This window comes from Monodelphis domestica, chromosome 2 (genome assembly GCF_027887165.1).
Source record: "Monodelphis domestica isolate mMonDom1 chromosome 2, mMonDom1.pri, whole genome shotgun sequence".
Classification (NCBI taxonomy): Eukaryota; Metazoa; Chordata; class Mammalia; order Didelphimorphia; family Didelphidae; genus Monodelphis; species Monodelphis domestica.
Genome location: NC_077228.1, coordinates 429,047,219 through 429,068,909, shown reverse-complemented (window position 1 = coordinate 429,068,909; position 21,691 = coordinate 429,047,219). Strand labels below are relative to the sequence as shown.

At 42.7% G+C, this 21,691-nt stretch overlaps 1 protein-coding gene across 1 annotated transcript in view; it reads left to right on the top strand.

The window, feature by feature from the left end:
* ZC3H12D (zinc finger CCCH-type containing 12D) overlaps positions 1-20,955 on the top strand; it is a 36,176-nt gene extending 15,221 nt beyond the window's left edge. The window contains exons 2-5 of the mRNA XM_001381108.4: positions 8,095-8,234; positions 11,998-12,232; positions 17,147-17,253; positions 18,941-20,955. Coding sequence (XP_001381145.2) covers positions 8,095-8,234; positions 11,998-12,232; positions 17,147-17,253; positions 18,941-19,995 — 1,537 coding nt within the window. The 3' untranslated portion in view covers positions 19,996-20,955. The remainder of the gene's footprint in view (positions 1-8,094; positions 8,235-11,997; positions 12,233-17,146; positions 17,254-18,940) is intronic.
* The last annotated feature ends 736 nt before the right edge of the window (positions 20,956-21,691 follow it).

Sequence of the window (21,691 nt, the reverse complement as noted above, 5' to 3'; positions counted from 1 at the left end):
GAATTAAGAGGGGTTGGGAAAGACTTCCTGTGGAAGTTGAGATTTTCATTAACTTTCAAAGGAAGCCAGATTTGGGTCTGAAGTGTTTGTGATTTGGGTGGAATCTGGGCAGACACTGCCCAATATCTCTTACAATTCGAAGCCAATTACTTTTTAGCTCTATGAGATCTAAAATATGGACAGCAGCATTGCTGGCAATCAATCAATATTAAGCTTTCAGAATATGACATTTAGATTTGCATAATGTGGCAGACCCGTTAATCTTATAGTTCAAAGAAAATTCCCCAGGAGTTCAAGAGATATCGGTGTGTCACCTACTCCTGGACCCCACGCATGGGTGCACCCAGCCAGGTGTGGTCTGTGTTGTGTATGAGAGCACTCAGCTAGATGGGACACCGTGGATTTGAGTGCTCAAGTTGCAATTCATGGGTCATGTGGTGTGAGGGGGTCCTCACCCACCTCTGATGGACATGTGCTGTATGCACTCAATCATAGGTCATACGGAGACAACATACACAGGAGGTCCCTCATCCAGATGTGATAGTGGGTATGTCCTGTGTGCATGATCTCTGCCAGAGATGCCCTGTGTATGGACACAACCCTGAGTGAAAGGTCTTTCCCGTGTGTGGAGGAGACACTCAGCCATATATGATCCAGTTGGATCCTTAGCCAGCTGAGAAATATTCACATTGAATGTTCCTGCCAGATTCTGAAAGGACAAAAGAAGCTTTTGTTGAAGGCGTTTTCAGATATCTTTTATGGTGTTTGGTAAGGGCTTATCCAGATGTCATCTAGCACATGCCAATTGTTGCATTCATTTTCTTCCCTCAGAGCAGGCAAATTCAGTCAAATGGCCCCCCAACTTTACATTCAGTAGGCAAATTTGCAGCGGGTATGATTTAAAGTATAAAGCTTAGGGGAAAAACAGCTGACAATTTCACATCCTCCTACAGCATTACTTAAGGGTTTCATTTGACTGTGTGCATGTCCCTGTTTTTTGTCATTGCAACAAGACAAGCTGAATTAGGCTTCTTTGGAGCAGCCAAGCCCCTCAAAAGTTTACTCATTGAGAAGCCCCTCTCAATTGCATTATTAATAGGCAGTGAGATCTAGGAAGCCTATGAAGGAAGTCAGAAAACCTAGATTCAAATCCTATTTCAAACACATTAACTATGTGACTCTGGGAAACCTCTAAGCCTTTCTGAGCTTTGGTTTTCTTAACTGTATAGTAAGGGGTTGGACTAATGTCTTCAGGTCCCTTGTAGCTTTAGTGGAATGATCTTTTGATATATTGACTGGATTGGGAATAAGGAGAACCTCCAAGAAGGGTTTTTGGATTGTGTTTCTGTTACTTTGGATCACTAGTGTCCATCCATTTCCCTGCCAATAAGATGGAGGAATCATCCATGCCTGTCCCCCACCTCACAGCTCCATATTTTGAAGAGACTTGAAGTCATACCACCTTCTTTTCCTGATTTCTGCAGGGATTACAGCCTCCTGGCTGCTGCTGCTGCCACTGCCAGCATCACATTCCCTTCCCACCCTGATTTTCCCCATGGGGCATGCTTTTGAACTCTCAAGAGGAAAGGAATGGAGCACCATGTTCAGTGTTACAGTTCTATGAAATTTCTTCAATATTAAAACGGATTAGAAACAGTGGTGTAAGCTAAAATTCCAGACCCCTGAACAATTGTGTGAAACTTAATTTGGCTAAGTGTTCTATGCCACATGCCCTCACTCTGCTGAATGGGGGTGGGTGGGGTGGAGAAACCTACAATCATTACATGAACTTCTTGTACAAGAATTATGTGTAGAATGTTTTCAAAGCCTCTCAAATTATTTTAGGGTCAAATACATTAAAAAACATTTTCTAGAAGTAGAATCACACAGATTCTATAAATACTATAACGAACAATGCCAACCATACACAGAACTTAGAGTAGGTGAAAATTCTTCTTAGACATTCTCTCTAGCACCCCCAAACACTGCCCAGCTGCCTAGAGCACTACAGACATTGCCCTAGTCAGGTCCCCCTTCGTGAGCAGTGACCTACACTCTAAGACATTTCTATTAACTTGCCCAAACCCTTTAACCTGTTCTGACTTGCTCCAACAGAACCACGGTTGGAATGGAAATAAAATAATTTTTGATAAGGAGTTAATGATTGGTAATGGCTCTATTTGTATTTTAACTCTTGATAATGCCAAAGCAGGGGTTCTATAGTGAACTTTTAGTGGAATTTCATGGGTGAAAGGGTGATGGTGGGGTGCTTCAGACTGTAGATGACTGTTTGCTCTCACTGCATCAAGCAAATAGACTTTGGTATTTCCCTAGGCAGCAGACCCATGAACTCTCTGGGTGACAGTGAGTATCAATGCCATTCATTTAGTACCAGTTAAGACACCTAAATCAAAGTCTAAAAGTTGATTGATATTTTTCCTTGGAAATAATATGGGGGCAACAACAACAACAGATATTTATTGAGTACCTAGTATGGGCCAGAAAAAGGTGTTAAGCATTAAGGATCTCCTCAAAGGATTTACATCTCTCTTTCTGTCTCTGTCTCTGTCTCTGTCTCTGTCTCTATCCGTCTGTCTCTCTCCTTGCCCCCATTCTCCATATAACTGCTAATGTGATATTCTCAAAGTTCCCATTTCTCCCTTTGCTCTCTTCCTCCTCCTATTGCCTCTAGAATCAAATACATATTTAGTTCCAACTTACATTTCCAGACTTATTGTGTCTTATTTATCTTCAACCAATTTATAGTCTAGCCCAGTAATGGCAAACCTATGGCATGGGTGCTAAAGATGGCACAGAGCACTCTCTGTGGGCACTCAGCCACATTTCCCCCCAAACCCTCAGAATCCATTACTAGGAAGTTTGAGGGACTCAGGCAGAGCTGCTCCCTTCCCCCTCTCTATTGTGCCTGATGACATTTTTTCACATCACCTGCCCCTCTGCCCAGCAGCCCAATAGAAGCACACAGTGGGTAAGGTGGGCAGCTCATAGGCAGCAGAGCTGGAGAGGAGCAGAGCACTTGGGCCACTCACCTTCTCTCTATACTTTCTGAGGACATTCCTTACTTCACCCACCCCTCTGTCCAGCAGCCCAATGGGAACACTTCCTCTTTCTCCTGTGTGGGGTAAGGGGGACATGGTTCATGGTCTTGGGGGGGGGCAGCATGGTAGTTGGTCTGGGGGTGGGGGTGGGGCCTGACACTCCATCTCTAAAAGGTTCACCATCACTGGTCTAGCCAAACAATCCAACTTGCTATTCCCTTTGCATGAAATTCCTTCTCTCACCTTCCATGCTTTTGTATAAGCTGTCCCCCCATATCTAGAATATACTTTTACCTTGCCTCTAGACCTATGGTGTCAAACATGAAATAGAGGCCGCTAATCCATATATAAGAATGCCTGTGGGCTGCATATTTATTGCCTTAATTTTAAAATGTAATATAATTTGTTTTGTTGTATTTTTTATCTATTTTGTTAAATATTTCCCAGTTACATTTTAATCTAACTCCAGCTACACTTGGGAGTGTTGTGGGTCCATGGGCTGGAAGTTTGATATTGCTAGTCTAGACGAGAAGGGTCTGAAGGAAGGTATGAATGTTAGGGAAGAGATAGGATCAATAAGACTTAGAAACTGATTGAGTGTGGAGAGTAAGAAAGAAGGAGAGGAAAGATAACTCTGTGGTTTAGAGCCTGATTGACTAAGAGATGGTGGTATTATCTACCCAAATAAAGAAACCATAGGGAAAGGAGGAAAGTATTTTTTGTTGTAAGGGTGAAGGTGATGAGTTTCATTTTGGATATACTGAATTTAACATGTTGGTAGGCTACCCATATGTATATAACCAATAGGGAGTTTGGAAATACAGAACTGGAGTTCTGGGCAGATGGTGGTATATGGTGGGAGTCATCTACATAGAGGTGATAATTAGTGCTATGAGATCTCCAAGAAAGGATGTGGAAAGAGAAGAGGGATAATGACAAAACCTTGGAACAGAAAGGGGTAAAGAAAACATAGGGGGAACAGAAAGATAGAGTCATGGAAGCCAAGGAAGCACAGATGATCCAGAAAGAAGGGATGTTTCTTGTAGTCAAATGCCTTGGTTAGGTGAAATAAAATTAAGACAGAAAATAACAATCTTGGACTTAGTGATGAGTTCATTTATAGCCTTGAGGGAGCTGTTTTAATAAAATGGTAGAGATGGAAGCCAGGTTATGAAGGAGAGAAGAAATGTGAGGGGAAGTGAAGGCAGCAAGTATAGACAACTTTTTCTCAAAAGCCTGGCAGTGAAAGGAAAATTAGAGAGAATAATTGCTTGAGGTAGTTGTAAATTCAAAGGAAGATTTTTTTTTTAAAAATTAGCAAGTCTTTAAAGAAGAGACAGAATCCACATCTCTCCTTTCTTTGACTAACTATGATTTTAGAACCCTGTGTACAGTTGGATTCAATTTATGTGTTAGTTAATTTTGCTGAACTGTTTTCCTCCTTTTTTAATTCTGTTATAAGATCAAGGAGAAATATAAACTTGGAATGGGTGAGATGTAAAAATCAAAGGAATCAATTTAAACTACATTTTTAAAAAAGGAAAAGAAAAACAGAATTGGGGAGATCTGAAAATATTTATGGGCTGAGAGAAAGGAACTAGTAGGGTAATAGATGTGAAACCTTAACACACCATATAAATGTAAAAGATTGTCATTATTTCTGAAGATGCATAAGAGAGGGGATAATTGAAGGAGCAATTACATGAGGATCTGGGAAGAGGTGGGGTCAAAAGATGTAAGTGGAAAGTTATCTTTGGCAAGGAGGAAAACCAATTCTTCCTCTTAGAATGGAGGGAAGGAGATGATAGGTGAGAATATTGAAAGATTGAAGGGGAAAGAAGAAATAGGGGAAGCAGGGTGGGATTAGTGTCTTCAGTCTGAGCAGTGTAGGGATGAAACTCATTTCTTGAGGATAATAGGGTAGAGATTAGAGTTGCAGTTTTAAGGAGAGAAGGAATTGAATTGTGCATTTGGCAAATGTGATGGAGCAAATGAGATTGCTGTGCAGAGGCACAAACCCAGTTGAGGTTCAATACTATAAGTTTGTAGTGAACCCAATCAATTAGACTGGTTCAAACCAAGTGCTCATTTGAAGCATTACTTGTCTTTGCTGTGCAATCTTTTCATAGAATGAAAGCCAGATCATGGAAAGCAGGGGGAGAAAGAAGGAAACATTAGTTGGAGCACAATATTCTAGGGTAACTAAAATGGTGTTATTGAATATTGGAATTAAGTTATTCTGAATTTGCAGGAGAGCTGAATGGCTTTTCAGTGTTCTACAAACTATCTTGTTATCCCTTTCATTAACTCATTGATCCTGCATTTTTACTATTCAGAGTCTCTAAGGTAGGGATTGGCAACTTGTGGGTACATATGCAAATGATATGTTGGCTAATTTTCCACTGGAATCATGTGTTGCTTGTTCTTCATGGCTTGTGAGAGCATTTTGTCTAACCTTAAGTTGGCACAGTAACAACTCCCCCAAAAACACATTGTACAAATTTGTTATGTCTTTTCCCTGGAACACTAGAAGAAAAGAGATCTGGATTTGGATACTGCTTTTGAAAGGCTGCTAAATCCATCCCTTCTCCAAGTTGTTGATAGCAGATGAATATAATCCTAGAGAAGAATCAAGTGATACTTGTGTCAGTAGATCTTTCCCGACTCACAGAGCCTAGGTATACCCTTGACTCTAGTAGACTTCTCTGGCTTATTTGCTTCTACTGGAGAACATCCATGTATGGGAGTTACCCAAGAGGTGATCTTTAGCCCCTTATAAGTACTTGATCTCTAAAGGTATCAAACATAAAACATCTTTGATTTACTTTTTTTAATGGAAAAATTTTATTTAATTAATTAATTTAAAATATTTTCCATGGTTACATGATTCATGTCCTTTCCCTCTCCTTCCCCCCTGCCCCCCATAGCCGATGGGCAATTCCACTGGGTTTCACATGTGTCAGATCAAGACCTATTTCCATATTATTGATATAATTGTACTAGGGTGATTGTTTAGGATCTACATCCCTTATCATATTTTGATTTACTCTTCAAAAGATACAGAAAGAACTTTCACACAAGCCAATAGAGAGTTGGGACACATCTTTCCTGTGGATCCCTTTCTTGTCCACATAAGAGGCACATACTTCATAATGTCAGGCTGGGTGTACCTCTATTGATGGAAGAAGTAAAGGTTGTTCCTTCTGTGGTAGCACCATTTCCAGCAGAATACCATTTCATCTGGCCATGGTTGCTGTTTTCTACTCCTGGCTGCCATCATGAATTTCTTCCCTAGCATCTCTTTCCTCAGTGTTCTTTCATCATTTCCTACTTTTTGGCTTTATTTTTCACAGTTGTTCCCTCTCATCAAAAACATTGTGCCAACTTAAGAGTGTGGAGAGATTTTACTGAGGTCCTCATAGCTCTCTGAAGTTCTTTCATGCCAAGGGCCAATGTTTCTGGACTATTTTTTTTTAACATTTTTTGATACTCAGTCCTATACTACCACTTTATAAAACAGAAGACCTTGATGTCTTTGCCGTTCTTGGTGAGAACCTCTTTCTACTCACTTTTATTTGTCAAGTAAGCATTTTCTCTTTCTGATTGAGTAAGGGTGAATTTGTTCCATTTATCTCCTTCCTCTAACACTATACAGGCAAAGTACTTCCTCTCCTCCCATCTGCATTGATTTTTGAGAGGTTTGGAAGGGTGCTTTATTAACTTTCCTATTTCCGTGTCCACTTTCATCTTTCTTGGGGCCAAGCCATGCAAATAAATGGCTTTCAGAAGGCTCTAAGAAAGGGAATGGGAAGTAATGGACCTTTCCATAAAAGAGCAGATTCAAATCTCTGATACATGAGAAATAACTTTAATGGCAACAATATTGCCTAAGATTATACTGAATCATTTAGGCAGGCAAGTAGACAAATAATGTACACATTTCCAATGCCCACTTAATCACTTAATGTACTTGGCTTTCTGGTTAACCCCAGTGAAAACTATTGTCTAGAGTTAGTCTCTTTTGCCAATCAGTTAATAAACATTTATTAAATACCTACTATATGCCAAGATGACCAGCTAGGTGGCACAGTAGCTAGAAGACTAGTCTTGGAATTGGGAAGACTCATCTTCATGAGTTCAAATCTGAATCAGACACTTATTAGCTGTGTGCCCCTCGGCAAGTCACTTAACTCTGTTTGCCTCAGTTCCTTATCTGTAACATGATCTGGAGGATTGAAAGAACTAGGCATGTTTAGTCTGTAGAAGAGATGGTTTAGAAGGGACAAGATAATTGTCTTCAAGTATCTGAAGGGCAGAGTTAGCTGGGTAGTGCAGTGGATGGTGTAGCAGAGTGCTGGTAGCAGGAAGACTCACCTTTGTGAGTTCAAATCTGCCCTCAGATACTTACTAGCTGTGTAACCTGAGAAAATCACTTAACCCTGTTGGCCTTAGTTTCCTTATTTGTAAAAATGATTGGGAGAAGGAACTTGAAATCCACTCTGATACTTTTTGTCAAGAAAAACCCAAATGGGGAAATGAAGAATCAGACTTGACTGAAATGAGTGAACAATATTAACAAAATTTGAAGCACAGTCATATGGAGGAAGTTTTAAATTCGTTCTGCCCCAGAAAAACAGAAGTAATAAGTAGAAGTTACAAAGAGATCAATTTAGGTTGGATATCAGGAAAATTTTTCTAAGAATTAATGTTATACAAGATTAGGACAGGGTGCCTGGGGAGGTTTTGGATACACCCTTCTTGGAGGTCTTCACCCAGACCATTGTCTCAAATCTCAAATTCTGAGATTTTAAATCTTTGCAACAGAGAGTATGGTAGAAAGAGCACTGAATTTGGATTTAGAAGAGGTGGGTTTCAATCTTTCTACACACGTGACCATAGACAAGTCAGTTAACTTCTTTCTAGGCATCAATTTCCTTCTCCATAAAACAAGGGAGTAGGATTAGATAATCTCCAAGGTTACTTCTAGCTCTGATATTCTAAGAGTATATATATTTTTTAAATTTTGCAATTATAGTCATGGAAATAAAGAAACCTTTTCCTGCCGGGGAATTCGTTTGGCTGTGGACTGGTTCAGGGAGAGAGGACACAACTACATCAAGGTCTTTGTCCCATCTTGGAGGAAGGAACCACCAAGATCTGAAACCCCTATTTCAGGTATGTTGTTACAGATGCTTCTCAGTCTTTCAGGTGTCAAGGATGATTTCAAAAATAGTCATTCTAATACCTTGCAGATAAGTGTCTTAAATTTAGCAGCCTACAAAAAATATCAGGCCAACATGCCATGTCTCTTGCTACATAATCTATACTTTGGTATAAGGCAAATAGAATTATAGGACCACAACACAATTTGTAACTGAGAGGATGGACCTGGTACCCAATACAGAATTTAAAGAAGTTAGGAAAATGACAGGGCTTGGGGGTGGTGGGCGTGGGAATAATGAGTTCACTTTTGGATATGTTGAGTTTAGATGTTAATGGGATATCCAATTCATGATGTCTAGTGGGTAATTGGAGGGGATCTTAGAAGCAATCTAATCTAGATTATATCCTATAGCATCTCTGACAAATGGCCGTCCAGCTTTTACTTTCAAAATTCCCACTGAAGGGGAATTCATATTCTGAGGTATCTCAGTTCACTTTGGGTTCACTCTAATCATTGTGAAGTTTTCCCCATGCATAAAGCCAGTATTTGCCTCTCTGAAACTAAGGTGCTTTGTTCTTACTTCTAATAAGAACAAGTCTAATCCCTCTTCCACATAATATCTTTTCAAACTTTTGGTGACAGCTATCATGGCCCTACTGTTTACTTTTTTTCTTGACAAGATTCTCAGTTCTATCAACCAGTCCTTTTGGGATATATGGTGTCCAATTCTCTCACTAGCACAGCTGCCCTCTCCTGATCTTATGATAGCTTGTCTACGTCTTCTTAAAATATAGTGCCCAGAATTGAATAAAATATATACCAGATGTGTTCTGACCATAGCAGAATACAGTGGAATAAACAGCTACTTCTTATGGTTCTCTGCCTCTCAATGGGACCTAAGAGAGCATTGGTCTTTTTGGCTGACTTACCATACTTTTAACTTATTGAGCTTGTAGGTCATTAAAATCTCAAGATATTTTTTTAACAGAAATGTTATTTTGTCACACTTCAACCATCCTATATTTGCAAAGTTGATTTTTTTAACCCAAGTGAAGAATTTTTCTTTCCTATCAAATTTCATCTTATATTTGGTCCATTGTTCTAGACTGCCAAGGTCTTTCTGGATATCTAACCATTATGTAAGCTAGCCCTCTTGGTTTTATGTAATTTTCAAATTTGGCAAACATATATTCTTATATGTAAAGTAAACAAACACAAATATATACATAAATGTAAAATTCTTTCTTATGTCTTCTGTGTCTTTTTCCAAGCCACTGACAAAAATGACAGAGTCAAGGGCAGATAGATGTCTGAGGAATTACCATTATGACTTCCATCTAAGCTCACATTGGCCTCATTAAATAAATAAAAATTAACTAACATTTACATAGCATGATAAAGTTTGCAAAGTACTTTCCCCGTATTATCTCATTTTATGCTCACAACAAGCCTTGGAGGTAGATATTATTATCATCCCAGTCTACAGATGAGGAAACTTGAAACACTAGTTAAATGTTACCCAGGGTCATCTAGCTAGTAAGTTTGAGTTCAAGTCTTCATAACTTCAAGTCCAATACTCTTTCCACTGAGGTACTTTTAATAATTATCTTCTAAGTCACCCAGTTCAGATTCCACTTAGGAGGATCAAGTGAATACTATTATCAAACTCTTATCTTTCCATGTTTTCCTTAAAGTTTGCATGTTATTCAGTCATTTTGGTTGTGTCCAACTCTTCATGACCCCATTTGGGGTTTTCTTGGCAAAGATACTGAATGGCTTGCCATTTCATAATCCAGTTCATTTTACAGCTGATGAAACTGAGACCAGTAGGGTCAAGTGACTTGACCAGGGTCACATGGCTAGTAAGTGTCAGCTATGTAAGGTTTGCATGAAAAACTATCAAATGCTTTGCTGAAAACTAACCATATAATGTTTAGAGTATTTCCCTGTTCTATCATTCAAAAATGAAAGGAAAAAAGGGAAAGACACAGAGAGAGAAAAAGAAAGAAAAAAGAAAGCAAGGAAGAAAGGAAAGAAGAGAGAGAGAAAGAGAGAGAGAGAGAGAAAGAGAGAGAGAGAGAGAGAGAGAGAGAGAGAGAGAGAGAGAGAGAGAGAGAGAGAGAGAGAGAGAGAGAATTAGGTCTAGCTTGGTCTGCTTTTCATATATAGTGTGCTGACCTTGCCAAGAAGCTGAGGACCTAGGGAGATATTAAATGGTTAGTTCAAAGTTCTATAAAATCATCATGTTTTATCCCCAGTAACCTATTAATTATTTATACAGCTGAACAGCTGGCTCTGGGCAGGGCCATTCTATTTACATATAAATACAGCTCAATGATTTTGTGACCTTAAGAAGAATGATTGAAGGATAGTCCCTGAAGAAGGGAAGATTAGGGGCACAAAGTACTTTTTAAAGTCTGTTGTGTGGAAGAGCGAACAGGGTCATGTTTCAGAAAGTGGATCTAAGATCAACAGGTGAAAGTGACAAGGAGGCAGAAAGTGGATTTCAGCTCCAGGTTAGAAAGAACTGAATAATAATAACAAGGATACCAAAATAGCATCTTACACTTACATGACACTTTCCAGCTTTCCAAGAGCTTTTACACGCACTTTTTTGTTGGATGCTCTCAGTAACCAACGTAGACAGGGAGGTGATTTTAGCCCTTTTTTGCATATGTAAAATGTGAGGCTGAGGAAGGTTATAGATGACTTGTCTAAACAACTAGTTAAACAATGGAGATGGGACTAGAGCCCAGATCACCTGACTCTCAGGGACTTAGTGCTCCTTCTGCGATGGCAGTTGGAGTGATTTAGCCCTGAGCAGGGCTGCCTTATAAGAAATGAAGTCCATGGAAAGTCTCAGTGACTGCCAGACTATCAGGGGATCTCCAGAATGGCTCCTGCTCTTTCTGGCCCCTTTCCAGCTTTGAGCTTCTTTCTCTTCCCCTTCCCCCCTCCCCCTTTATCAAATATAGTACTTTGGACCAAGGATTTCATGCAGGCAGGAAAGGAGGCCTCTTGAATTGGAACTGAAGGGTAAATTTGGAGGAGGAAGTAAGAAATAAAACCCCTCAGAACATGGGTGGTGGTGGTAGTGACAGATACTTTCATTTGATTGAAGCAATTGAGAGGGAAACCCTGTGCACTTGGGGTTCAGTTTTCTTTTGTGTGCTTTTCTATATTCTTCCTTCTGCTAAACTCTTTGACCCCTTCTGCAGTGACTTATGGGGGTGGGGGAACTACTCCCTTGGGAGGGAGAGGAAGTTTACTTAAGCATACATGAAAACTAACTCTTTGTGTTTGTGTATGTAGAGCAAGAGTTTTAAATATATATACATATACATAATGTATTTATACATATATGTGCATATTAGAGAGAATGAGAAAGAAAGATACACACAGAGGGACAGAGAGAGAGAAAGGGAGAGAATGAGAGAGAGAAAAGAGAGAATGAGAAAGACGTACACACAGGAACAGAGAGAGAGAGAATGCAAAGTGAGCAAATCACTCAACCTTTCTGCTGTTTAGTTTCCTCATCCATAAAATGGACCAGTAATATTTGTTGGACTTGGTGATTGGGAGAACCAAATGAATTAGGATACATAAAGTACTTTGAAAAACTTTAAAGCAATCTGCGAATGTGTAAATCTGTGTCTGTCTCCAGGGAGGAGGGCAGGAGTTACAAAGAAGAATCAAAGCTCTATTTTGCATAGATTGTGTCTCTCTTTCGCTTGGGCATCGTCCTCCCTCTCATTCTGCTCGTCCTGTTTTCAGAGCAGCACATCCTCGAGGAGATGGAGAAGCAGGCTGTTCTGGTATACACACCGTCTCGCAAGGTCAACGGGAAGCGCGTCGTCTGCTACGACGACCGATACATCGTGAAGGTGGCCTATGAGAAAGATGGCGTCATTGTCTCCAATGACAACTATCGGGACCTCCAGAGCGAGAACCCAGAGTGGAAGTGGTTCATCGAGCAGAGACTCCTCATGTTCTCCTTTGTCAATGACAAGTACGTGGGAATGGGTCCAGAGGGGACTGAGATCCCCAAGCTGGGAGGACCCAGTTTCACATCCAGCTTCCCACGCTCATTAGTGGGGGTGGCTTCAGTTTTCTCTTTGGGAACATAGAAATAATAATCTCCTTTATCTCCCAGGGTGGTTGTAGAGATGAAAGGAGGGACTATTTGGCAATGCCTGGCCCATGGTAGGTGCTCTATCAATTGTTGTGGAACTGTTTTACCCTCTTCATGACCCATTTGGGATTTTCTTGGCGAAGATAACAAGAATGGTTTGCCATTTCCTTATCCAGATCATTTTACAGATGAGGAAACTAAGGCAAACAGGGGTCAGTGACTTGTCTAGAGTCACCCAGTTGGTGTCTGAGGCCAGAGGCATCTTCCTGATTCCAAGGTCCATATAAATGCTAGCTAGTATTATTATTATCCTGACTGTACCGAGTACAGCTGCCCTGACTCCAGCATCTTGGTCAAGAAAACCCCGTATCATGGAGAGTCAGACACGAGGGAAACCACTGAATAACAAGAGCTAAGAGAGAAAAGGAAAATGAAAGGGACCAAAAAAGACACACAAGGAACCTGGTGCTACAAGGAGGGGAGGAAGGGGAGACTTTCCATTTGGCTTCTCCTTATTGAGTTAGGAAATAGCTTGTTTCTGTGTTTGAGTGAGGGACCTGTGACGTGTTTTAAAAAAATTCTAAAACTTCATTTCACTAGAAGTGGTTTCCTTTGTAATCTTACATATTACATCCTACGCGTTTTAAATGTCATTCTGAAAAGGGGTCCCCAGGCTTCACCAGACCATCATGGTGCCAAAAACAAAGAGAAGCAGCTCCGTCCTGGGGGACAGCCTGGGCTTTGAAAAATGAGAGTACTCCTCTTGTACGAGACCTGTGATTCCATTGGTGCTGGGAATTCTGGGAGATAAAACTCCTTTTCCCAATGCAAATGTATATCTACTCCGGAACATTGTCTGGGACACAGAAAGGTTAAGTCGCTTACCCAGGTCACCCAGCCAGTAGGTGCCAGAGGCTGGACTTCAGACCATGACTCCCTAAAGCTGAGGCTGGCTCGCCTATGAATCATTCCACATTGCTTCATATTATTAATTGATGTGAGCATTATCTCTATTTTATATGCCATGAAACTAAGACCCAGGAGGGTTAATGGTCACATAGTTAGGTAATAACTCCAGCAGGATTTGAAGTCAGATCTTCTGAGGCTAAGTCTGGACCTCTTTCCACCATACCACACCATACCTGTATTTCAGGTTTTTGATTTGTAGATCAGAACCCTACAGATAGAGTATATCCATTCTCTTGGGCGACTCGTATAGTAGAGACCAAGTTCAATATTACTTTCCAAGAAATCTAGATTTTAGCCAATCTTTTGATGGAATCTTTCTTGCTGTCCTTGAAGATAAGAAGGAGACAGAAGGGATAGATGATCATATAGTTAAATAGATTCAAAACTAGGCTGAATGAACCAAACACAAAGAAAAGTCCTTAATGGGGTCTCTTAGCTTGGAGGAGGTCTCCAGGAGAGTGCCTCAGGGATCTATCTGCCAATGACCCCGTAATATTTTTTGTCTATGATATAGGGGAAGACTCTAAGATGCCCTGGTATCCCTTCGGGGCAAGGAGGAGGAGAAGGTTCATTGTTATTTGGGTTGGGCGACTTCCTCACAAACCAGGGCAGGCACAGACTGGGAAGCCAAATCGTTGAAGAGAGGGGTTCAGCTCCCTTCTCTATTCCCCACTTTACCTCCCATACTACTGGGTACCTGGAAATGAAGGGCTGCCCCCAAAGCCCTTTGGGAATCTTTTCATTGGGAACATCTGTGGGGAAGATATCGAGTTGCTTTCTGGGATAGTCAAATTCCGCTTCTCTCCCATCTCTGCAAAGCCAGAGGCTCCCACTGCCCAGTCTCAGCCCAGAGGAATCTGGCCAGTCTTCCTGCTTTTAGTGCCAGCAAATCCTCACTATTGCCTAAAGAACCATGACGACTTCTGGCCTGGTGACAGCTTCTGGGTTAGGGTCCAAGTCCATCTGACACAGATGATCCCTGCGCAGGACCTGTCATCTCCCTTGCTGCCAGGATACAGTGCCTGCCTGCCCTCCCGCCTGCCTGGGCGAGAAGGAACTCCGTCCCAGCGTCCTCCGCACGGCCTCAGCGGGCTCTTGGCACTGTTTCCCAGGGCCCAGGAGAGAGAGTTCAGGAGGCAAGGCCTTTGGACACTGAGAATAACCGTGGCAAGCCACTTCCCAGATTCTTGGTTAGGGTCCAACATTCAGAAGCTCTGTGTACAGTTGGTAGCCTGAGCAACCAGAGTTCAACACTGGTCCATGCAGCCTCCAGGACTGGGGCGATCTATATACTAGTTCCAGCGGACTCCTTAGAGGGGAATTCTGATCTGAATGGATTTTTTAAAAACTTACTCAGAATCAGTGACCCACCCGACTCAGCTTCCCTTTAGCCAGGAAATGTGTTGTAGGGACAAATTTGCATTTTGTCCAGGTAGTGCTCAGCAATTTGGGGAGAGCTTCCCATCTGTTGTAATTCATTCTGCCTTGGAGAGACTATTGCTGAGACTGGCGTACATTTCCTTCTTTGCTCAGACTTATTGCCCGGATGCCGATAGGGAAAAGTCCACTTCCCTATTTGGCAGTGCAAGGGAGCCACGGACATTCATATCAGGGACAAATGAGCCAATAAATATGAAAAGCTAAAACCAGACCCAGAAAGAACTCAGAAGGTTATAGGAGGCAAATTCATCCTCCAGGGCAGAGGAGTACACACTGAGGGCACTCCAGAGTTCTGGGGAACTCTTTCCCCTTTGGTCACTTTACATTTCAACCAGATCAGCCTATTTAATACCACGAATTTTTTCCCATTTCTGAGTCTTTGCTCATGTTCTTATTTCCATTGGCTACGTCCTTCTGCTCCACCATCCTGCTCATTAACTGAATCTCCAGTCAGGCTCAGAATTTGAGTGCCTGTGGTGTGCTAAGGACTAGAGAGACAAGAAAATACAGAGATGTACAATATCTCTACAAAATATAGAGAATACAAGAAAAAGCTCAGAAACCTCCCTGGAATTGAGCATGAGTGTTGTTAAACTTGCCATAGCCCTTGGAGATGATGGTGGGGTGACCATTTAATATAGTGAAATGCACTGATCAAATCAAAAGATGTGGGTCCTAGATCTGGCTCTCTTCCTAAGTAATATTGTTATTGAGCAAATCAAGCTATTAAATTTCTCTTGGACTTCAGTTTCCTCACCTGACATGTGTAAAAGGAGCCTGGAATGGAAGATCTCATAAGTCCCTCCCACCTTTACCATTCTATGAGTTCATGACCCATTCAGATGACTGCTTTGGGGGCTCCCTGTTTTGGGGCCCCAGTCTTTGAACCACCAAGGCCCCAAACCTTTCATATGGTTTAGAATCTCTGAGAGGAGTTGAGTTACTTTTTCCATTACTCACAGAGAAAGTTGATTGAAACCACTGATTCATTTGCTCTCAGAGAGGTCTCTTTGCCTTCTCCTGGGACATACACCCCCATGTGTCACCCCTCTGCCTCAGGTCTGCCTCACACCCACATTCATCCCTGGGGCAGAAAGGGGCCCCTACCCCATGGAACTCAGCACCCAGGAGGTGTGAGTGAGATGTCTTCCTCCCACAGTTATTTCTTTGTCTGGATAGTGGTGAAGGGGAAGTGAATGAAAAAAATGCAATAGGATTATCTCTGGTTCTGTCAGGTGCCATTTTGGAAGGATTTACCCTAGTTTGCCCTCACTGTCTAAGATGAAGGGTTGGGATTGCCATCATCCTCATCCTCATTCTCATTCCATTTCTATTGTACCCTGAGACATACATAGAACTACAATCCTGTGTGATAGATAGTACAAAGGTAGCCCCCTATTTTTTCCAAATAAGGAATCTGAAGCTCAGGAAGGTCATGGCCACAAGGCTAGAAGTGTTAGAATGGGGAGCTTCCCCCCTGATTTTCTGAAGGGTCTATTCCTCCATCTACTATAGAATATATCTCTCACCAAAGATAGGTCAAGATTCCCTCTGCTCTGTGCCCAACTTTTCTTCCTCCCATCTCTTCTCCTTCCATTTGATGTTTCTACCAGATTAGATGACTTAGTGTTTCCCAAAGGGGCCATCTGCTTTCTCATTTCTGGGTCTTTGCTTCTCTTGGTTCTTTCTGTCACGCCCTTCTGCATCCCACTATGCTTGGGATAATTCCACATGTCCTTCTGAGTTGTCATTGTTGCCTCCTTCAACAAGTTCTCCCTGATCTTCTCCCCTGTCCCCTCTGCCTTTCCCAGCCAGAAGTGATGCCTCCCTCCTTGATAGCCCTTCCTGTTTCTCCCAGAATACTTCTCCCATATTGCCTTGTATCTTAATGTTTGGTGTAAGGATCTTGTTGATTCTACTACAATATAATCTTCTTGAGAGTAAGGATTGATAACAGTTCATAGCTGTATCCTCCCCAATGTGCCTGACTCCATGCTTTGCACATAGTAGGTACTTTCTCCAGATGCCTTACAGGATTGTTGTCATGACAGAAGAGCAACATTTTATAGGGCTAGAGAAATGGGAATTGTTTTAGTGGTAATAGAGTATTCCTTCAGTCTTTGAAAGAGGGGGCAGCTAAGTGATCATAGCACTGGGTTTAGAGTCAAGAGGACCTGGATTCCAGTTGGATCCCAGATACTTTCTAATTGTGTGACCCTGGGCAAGTCACTTAGCCCTGTTTGCCTAGCCCTTGCCCTTCTGTCTTAGAGTTGTCACTAAGAGAGAAAGTAAGGGTTAAAAACATTTTTTTTTGAAAGCTATAGTTGAGGAGTGAGCTTCTGACCCTGTTTCTGTGGGGATGACCCCTCTTTTGTTTTCCAGATTCATGCCTCCCGATGATCCTCTGGGCCGCCACGGACCAACTCTTAGTAATTTCCTTAGCAAAAAGCCAAAGCTTCCACAGCCCTCCTGGCAGCACTGCCCCTATGGTAGGTCTTACTCTTTGCCCTCTATGGCTGGTTTAGGGACCACTATTTATGGGAACCCGAATAAGCTTGAGAAGCATCAAGGAAAGTCATGAACAAAAATGGGAGCTCTAGACTTCCCCAGACTGTTTCTTTGGTGGTTTTGTTTCCTGTTCCCCCTCCTGCTTTGATGCTCTGACATTGCTCTCTCCTCCCTTTCCTCCTTGAACCACCTCTCTCTCCGTGGCTTCTAGCTGTCTCTTGTCATGGAGGAAAGGGCTGCTGGGAAGTGTTTACATGTAAAAGTGTCAGGGTCTTACTGGCTCCCCCATTCAGAGAAAGGGACCCCTGGAGAGGGATTTAGGGAGAAAGGCAATGCTTGGCACCCATTACTGGGAGAACTTCAGATATGGCCTGGGGAGTCCATCACAGACAGGGAAGGCCATCATCTCAAACACTGCAGCTGCCTCTTCAGCACAGCATGGGCTGTAGTGGCTTCCAGAGGGATCATTTCCAGTAAGCTGCTGTGTAGACTCCATATCAGGGTGGGGAGGGGAGACCTTTCCATTGAACTTCAGCTCATATCCCACAGGCAACTGCCACTCAGTTAGTAAAGGAGTCAACAAGCATTTATGTGATACCTACTTTGTTCCAGATACCAGATATCACACTAGGTGCTGAGGATACAAAGACCAAAAAAATAAAAATAACAAAACAAAAACCAATTCTTTGCCCTCAAGGAGCTTATTTTCTTCAAGACTTGTATATACAAAATAATGTACCAAATACAGTTATCCCTTCCATGTTGTGGAGGTTAGGGGTACAGCAGCCCCACTATCTGGAAAATCTGCATAAAATTTTCTCCCTTTGTACCAAAGAAGAAGTCAGAATTTTTTCGTTTTCTTTCGTGGGGTCTTTATAGTACTTTGCTTTGCATTTTGGGTTAAGTATACACTTCTGAGTTTCTAAGCTTTTTCTGTGTCATCTGCTGACCTTCATGTGTCATCTGTGGCTTTTGCAAAACTTCCCCAAAATTCCCATTTGTTTTCTTATGTAGATTTCTTATACTTTACAGGATTTTGTAATTAAAGAAGAGCAGAACTTTACAGGGCTAGAGAGATGGGAATTGTTTTAGTGGCAATAGGGTATTCTTCCGGATTCTTTGAAAGAGGGGACAGGATCCGGGATATATTGAACCCCGATGGGATAACTGTATATACAAATAAAATCCAAGGTAATTTCAGTGGGCAGGTCCCAGCAGCCAGGAGTATCAGGCCTGGCCCTATTTGTCTGGTATTTGGGATCACAGAGTTAGGAGAAGGAACTCTTTGCATTGGTACCAGCTCATCAGATGCTGAGATAACCCCAAGTCTGTAGGTAGAGGGAGGAATGATGGTTGGCTCAGTTCTATTGCAGCCCACTTCCACATAGATCCCTCCTCCCAGGCCTTCCCACATGCATACTGCCAATTCTATTAAGTCCAAGTCGGTCTGCCATGATACAGTCCCTGTGGGGCACCGCGGGAGGAGAATGACAATTATTCATCCACCCATTGGGGCTAGGCTGGGCTTACTTAAGAAGAAGGATTTTGCCTTGCTCCATCGTAAGATGGTTTGTAGAACTGAAATATCAAACTAGAGGGAAAGGCAGCGGTGGAAGGACCTGGGTCCATCCTTGACCCAACCCGATTCTTGTTTTCACCTCCTTGTAGGCAGGAAATGTACCTACGGCGTTAAATGCAAGTTCTACCACCCAGAGAGACTGCATCAAATTCAACTGTCTGTGGCTGATGAACTTCGAGCTAAGACGAGGACCTTGCCTGGGTCGGAGGACGAGCAGCAAAGGGCCAGCCTCTTGCACTCTGGGCCGGTCCCCTCCGTGCCTCGCTGCAGCCCAAGAACCGAAGGACTGTGGAATGTGGGGGGAAGCGTCAGTGGCTACAGTAATGGCAGTCCAAGCTCCGCCGGCTGGACCGAGGAGAGAGTTCCTTCTCTGGATGGGAGCCTGGAGAAGCCGGATCCTGAGAGCGGCCTTCCACTTAGTTGCCCCGCAGGAGCTCTTAGGCTCTTGGAAGCCCAGTTTTCCCGGCTAGCGTTTCGCGATGGTTGGTATGGCCGTGGCTTGCAGAGCGGCGTCAGAGTTGCTGAGATTCAGAGTGAGATGAATGGTCTGTCCCAAGGCGGCCATCTTAATCACTCCAGCTGCCACAGCCGTTTTGAGCCTCATCGGATCAGCATGGCTTGTAGCTGTTTGCAGAACGACCATTTACAGGAAGACGCCGCAGTGCTGACGCCCTATGTCAGCCGACACCCGGCCGTGGGAGGGTCTTATTGTAATGGTAGCAGGGAGTCAAATCCAGCCCCGGAGAAGACTTTTGCACCCAGGAACCCCCCATCCAAAGGAAACTTGCAGCAGGCTGTTTACCACTCTTCCCCTTCCAGGCGGGACCTATTTCCCCATCCCTCCCAGCCCAATGAGACCTGGGGCTTAGGGCAAGTGCTGAAGCAACCACCTGCTCCCTCCTTCTGGGGGGGCTCCGGCTGGGGAAACTGCCCCTTCAGGAGAGCAGGAGGCTATCCATGCGCTTCTGAGTATGACTATCTCTCCTCGGATTCAGCCAGCGGAGAGCGAGCCCATGTTCGGACGACTCTTTATAACATATTCCCCCAAGATGAGGTGGACCAAGTCATGTCCTCCTTTCCCAACCTTGTAGATATCAATAGTCTGATTTTACTCATCCAAAAAAACCGTCGGCTTTTTCTGTGAGTAAGAAACCCATTAAAAGTGGATGTAGAGCCTAGGCATGCGCCGTGCCCAGAATTGGCTCTTTTGACTCTGGTGGCTGGAGCTGCAAACCTACTGAAAGCAGCTACTCACAGGTGCACAACTGACACTTCCTCTTGGGATGGCAGGGCCGGCGGGGCCTCTTGTCTCCACACAGGGCAATGTCTAAGCTTTTCCAGGGTACAGGCATCACCGTTTTTAGTTTGTGGCACTCCGGCTGCCATTTTTGTCTGTTTCCTGCATGAAGGACAGAATTTAAAGAGCTGAAAGAGACCTCAGAGGTTCTCTAGTCCAAGCCTCCACTTGAGAAGGATTGTAAAGGGGCCTATTAAAGATGTCTGTTAGGGGGCAGTGAATGGAGAGCCAAGCCCAGAGATGGGAGGTCGTGGGTTCAAATCTGTCCTTGGACATGGCCTAGCTGTGTGACCCTGGGCAAATAAATGTCTTTATCCCCCATTCCTAGCCCTTACTGCCCTTCTGCCTTGGAACCAATACATGGTATTGATTCTAAGACAGGAGATATTGATTAAAAAAGATGCCTATTAAAGCATCCTTGATAAGCAAGCATTCAGATTTAGCTTGAAAATTTTTGTTAAGAGGGAGACCAGCCCTTCTCAAAGCAGCCCATTCCACTTTGGAATAGAACAGATTTAATTTTTAGGAAGTTTATGGATTTTGTTGTGGTTGCTATTGGCATTTACAATTTGTACCCACTGCTCTTGGCCCCCATGGCTCTAAGAAGAAGAAAAAAAATTGAATCCTGAGATTCTTTACCTGGGGTCTGTGAGTGTAAAAAAATTTTTTTTTGATGATTACTTAAATAGAATTGGTTTCCTTTATGATTCTAGGTATTTTTAAGATGCTTTTTAAAATGTTTTGTGAAATGATCTATTTGCTTTACTAGGCTGCCAAAATGGTCTATGACATAATAAAGATAACAAACCCTTGATTTAGTTCTTTTCCCTCAAATATATGACAATAGCTATAGAATAACAGGAGGAGATTTAGAGCCCATGGAGCCAATCCAACCCCCTTATGTTTACATATGAGGAACCTGAAGCAACTTGTCCAAGGTCACCCAGTTGGAAGGGGCAGTGCCAGCATTCCAACTCAAAGCATCTGATGCCAAGGCAGCACTCTCCACTAACCCATGCTGCCTCAAGTGCCCCACTCTAAGACTTCTCTTCTTGAAGCATGTCGTTTTTTATTGTTCAGTTGTGTCTGAATCTTCGTGATCCCATTTGGGGTTTCCTTGGCAAAGATACTGGGGTGGATTGCCATTTCTAACTGCCTCTTAAATTTTGTTGTTGTTGTTTAGTCATTTCAATTATACCTGACTCTTCTTGACTCCATTTGAGGTTTTCTTGGCAAGGATACTGGTGTGGTTTGCCATTTCCTTCTCTAACTTATATTACAGATGAGAAACCCGAGGCAAATAGGGTTAAGTGACTTGTGGAAGGTCACATAGCCAATAAGTTTGTGATGCTGGATTTGAATTCAGGTCTTCCTGACTCCAGGCTCAGTACTCTGGGCACTATGGTGCCACTTGGCTGCCCTTTCTTGAGGCTAAGCATTCCTTATTCCTATTCCTTCAGTCTTATTGGAACATGATTTTTCCATGATCTTGGTTGCCCCTTTCTAGATATACTCCAGCCTTTCACTGTCCTTCTTAAAATAT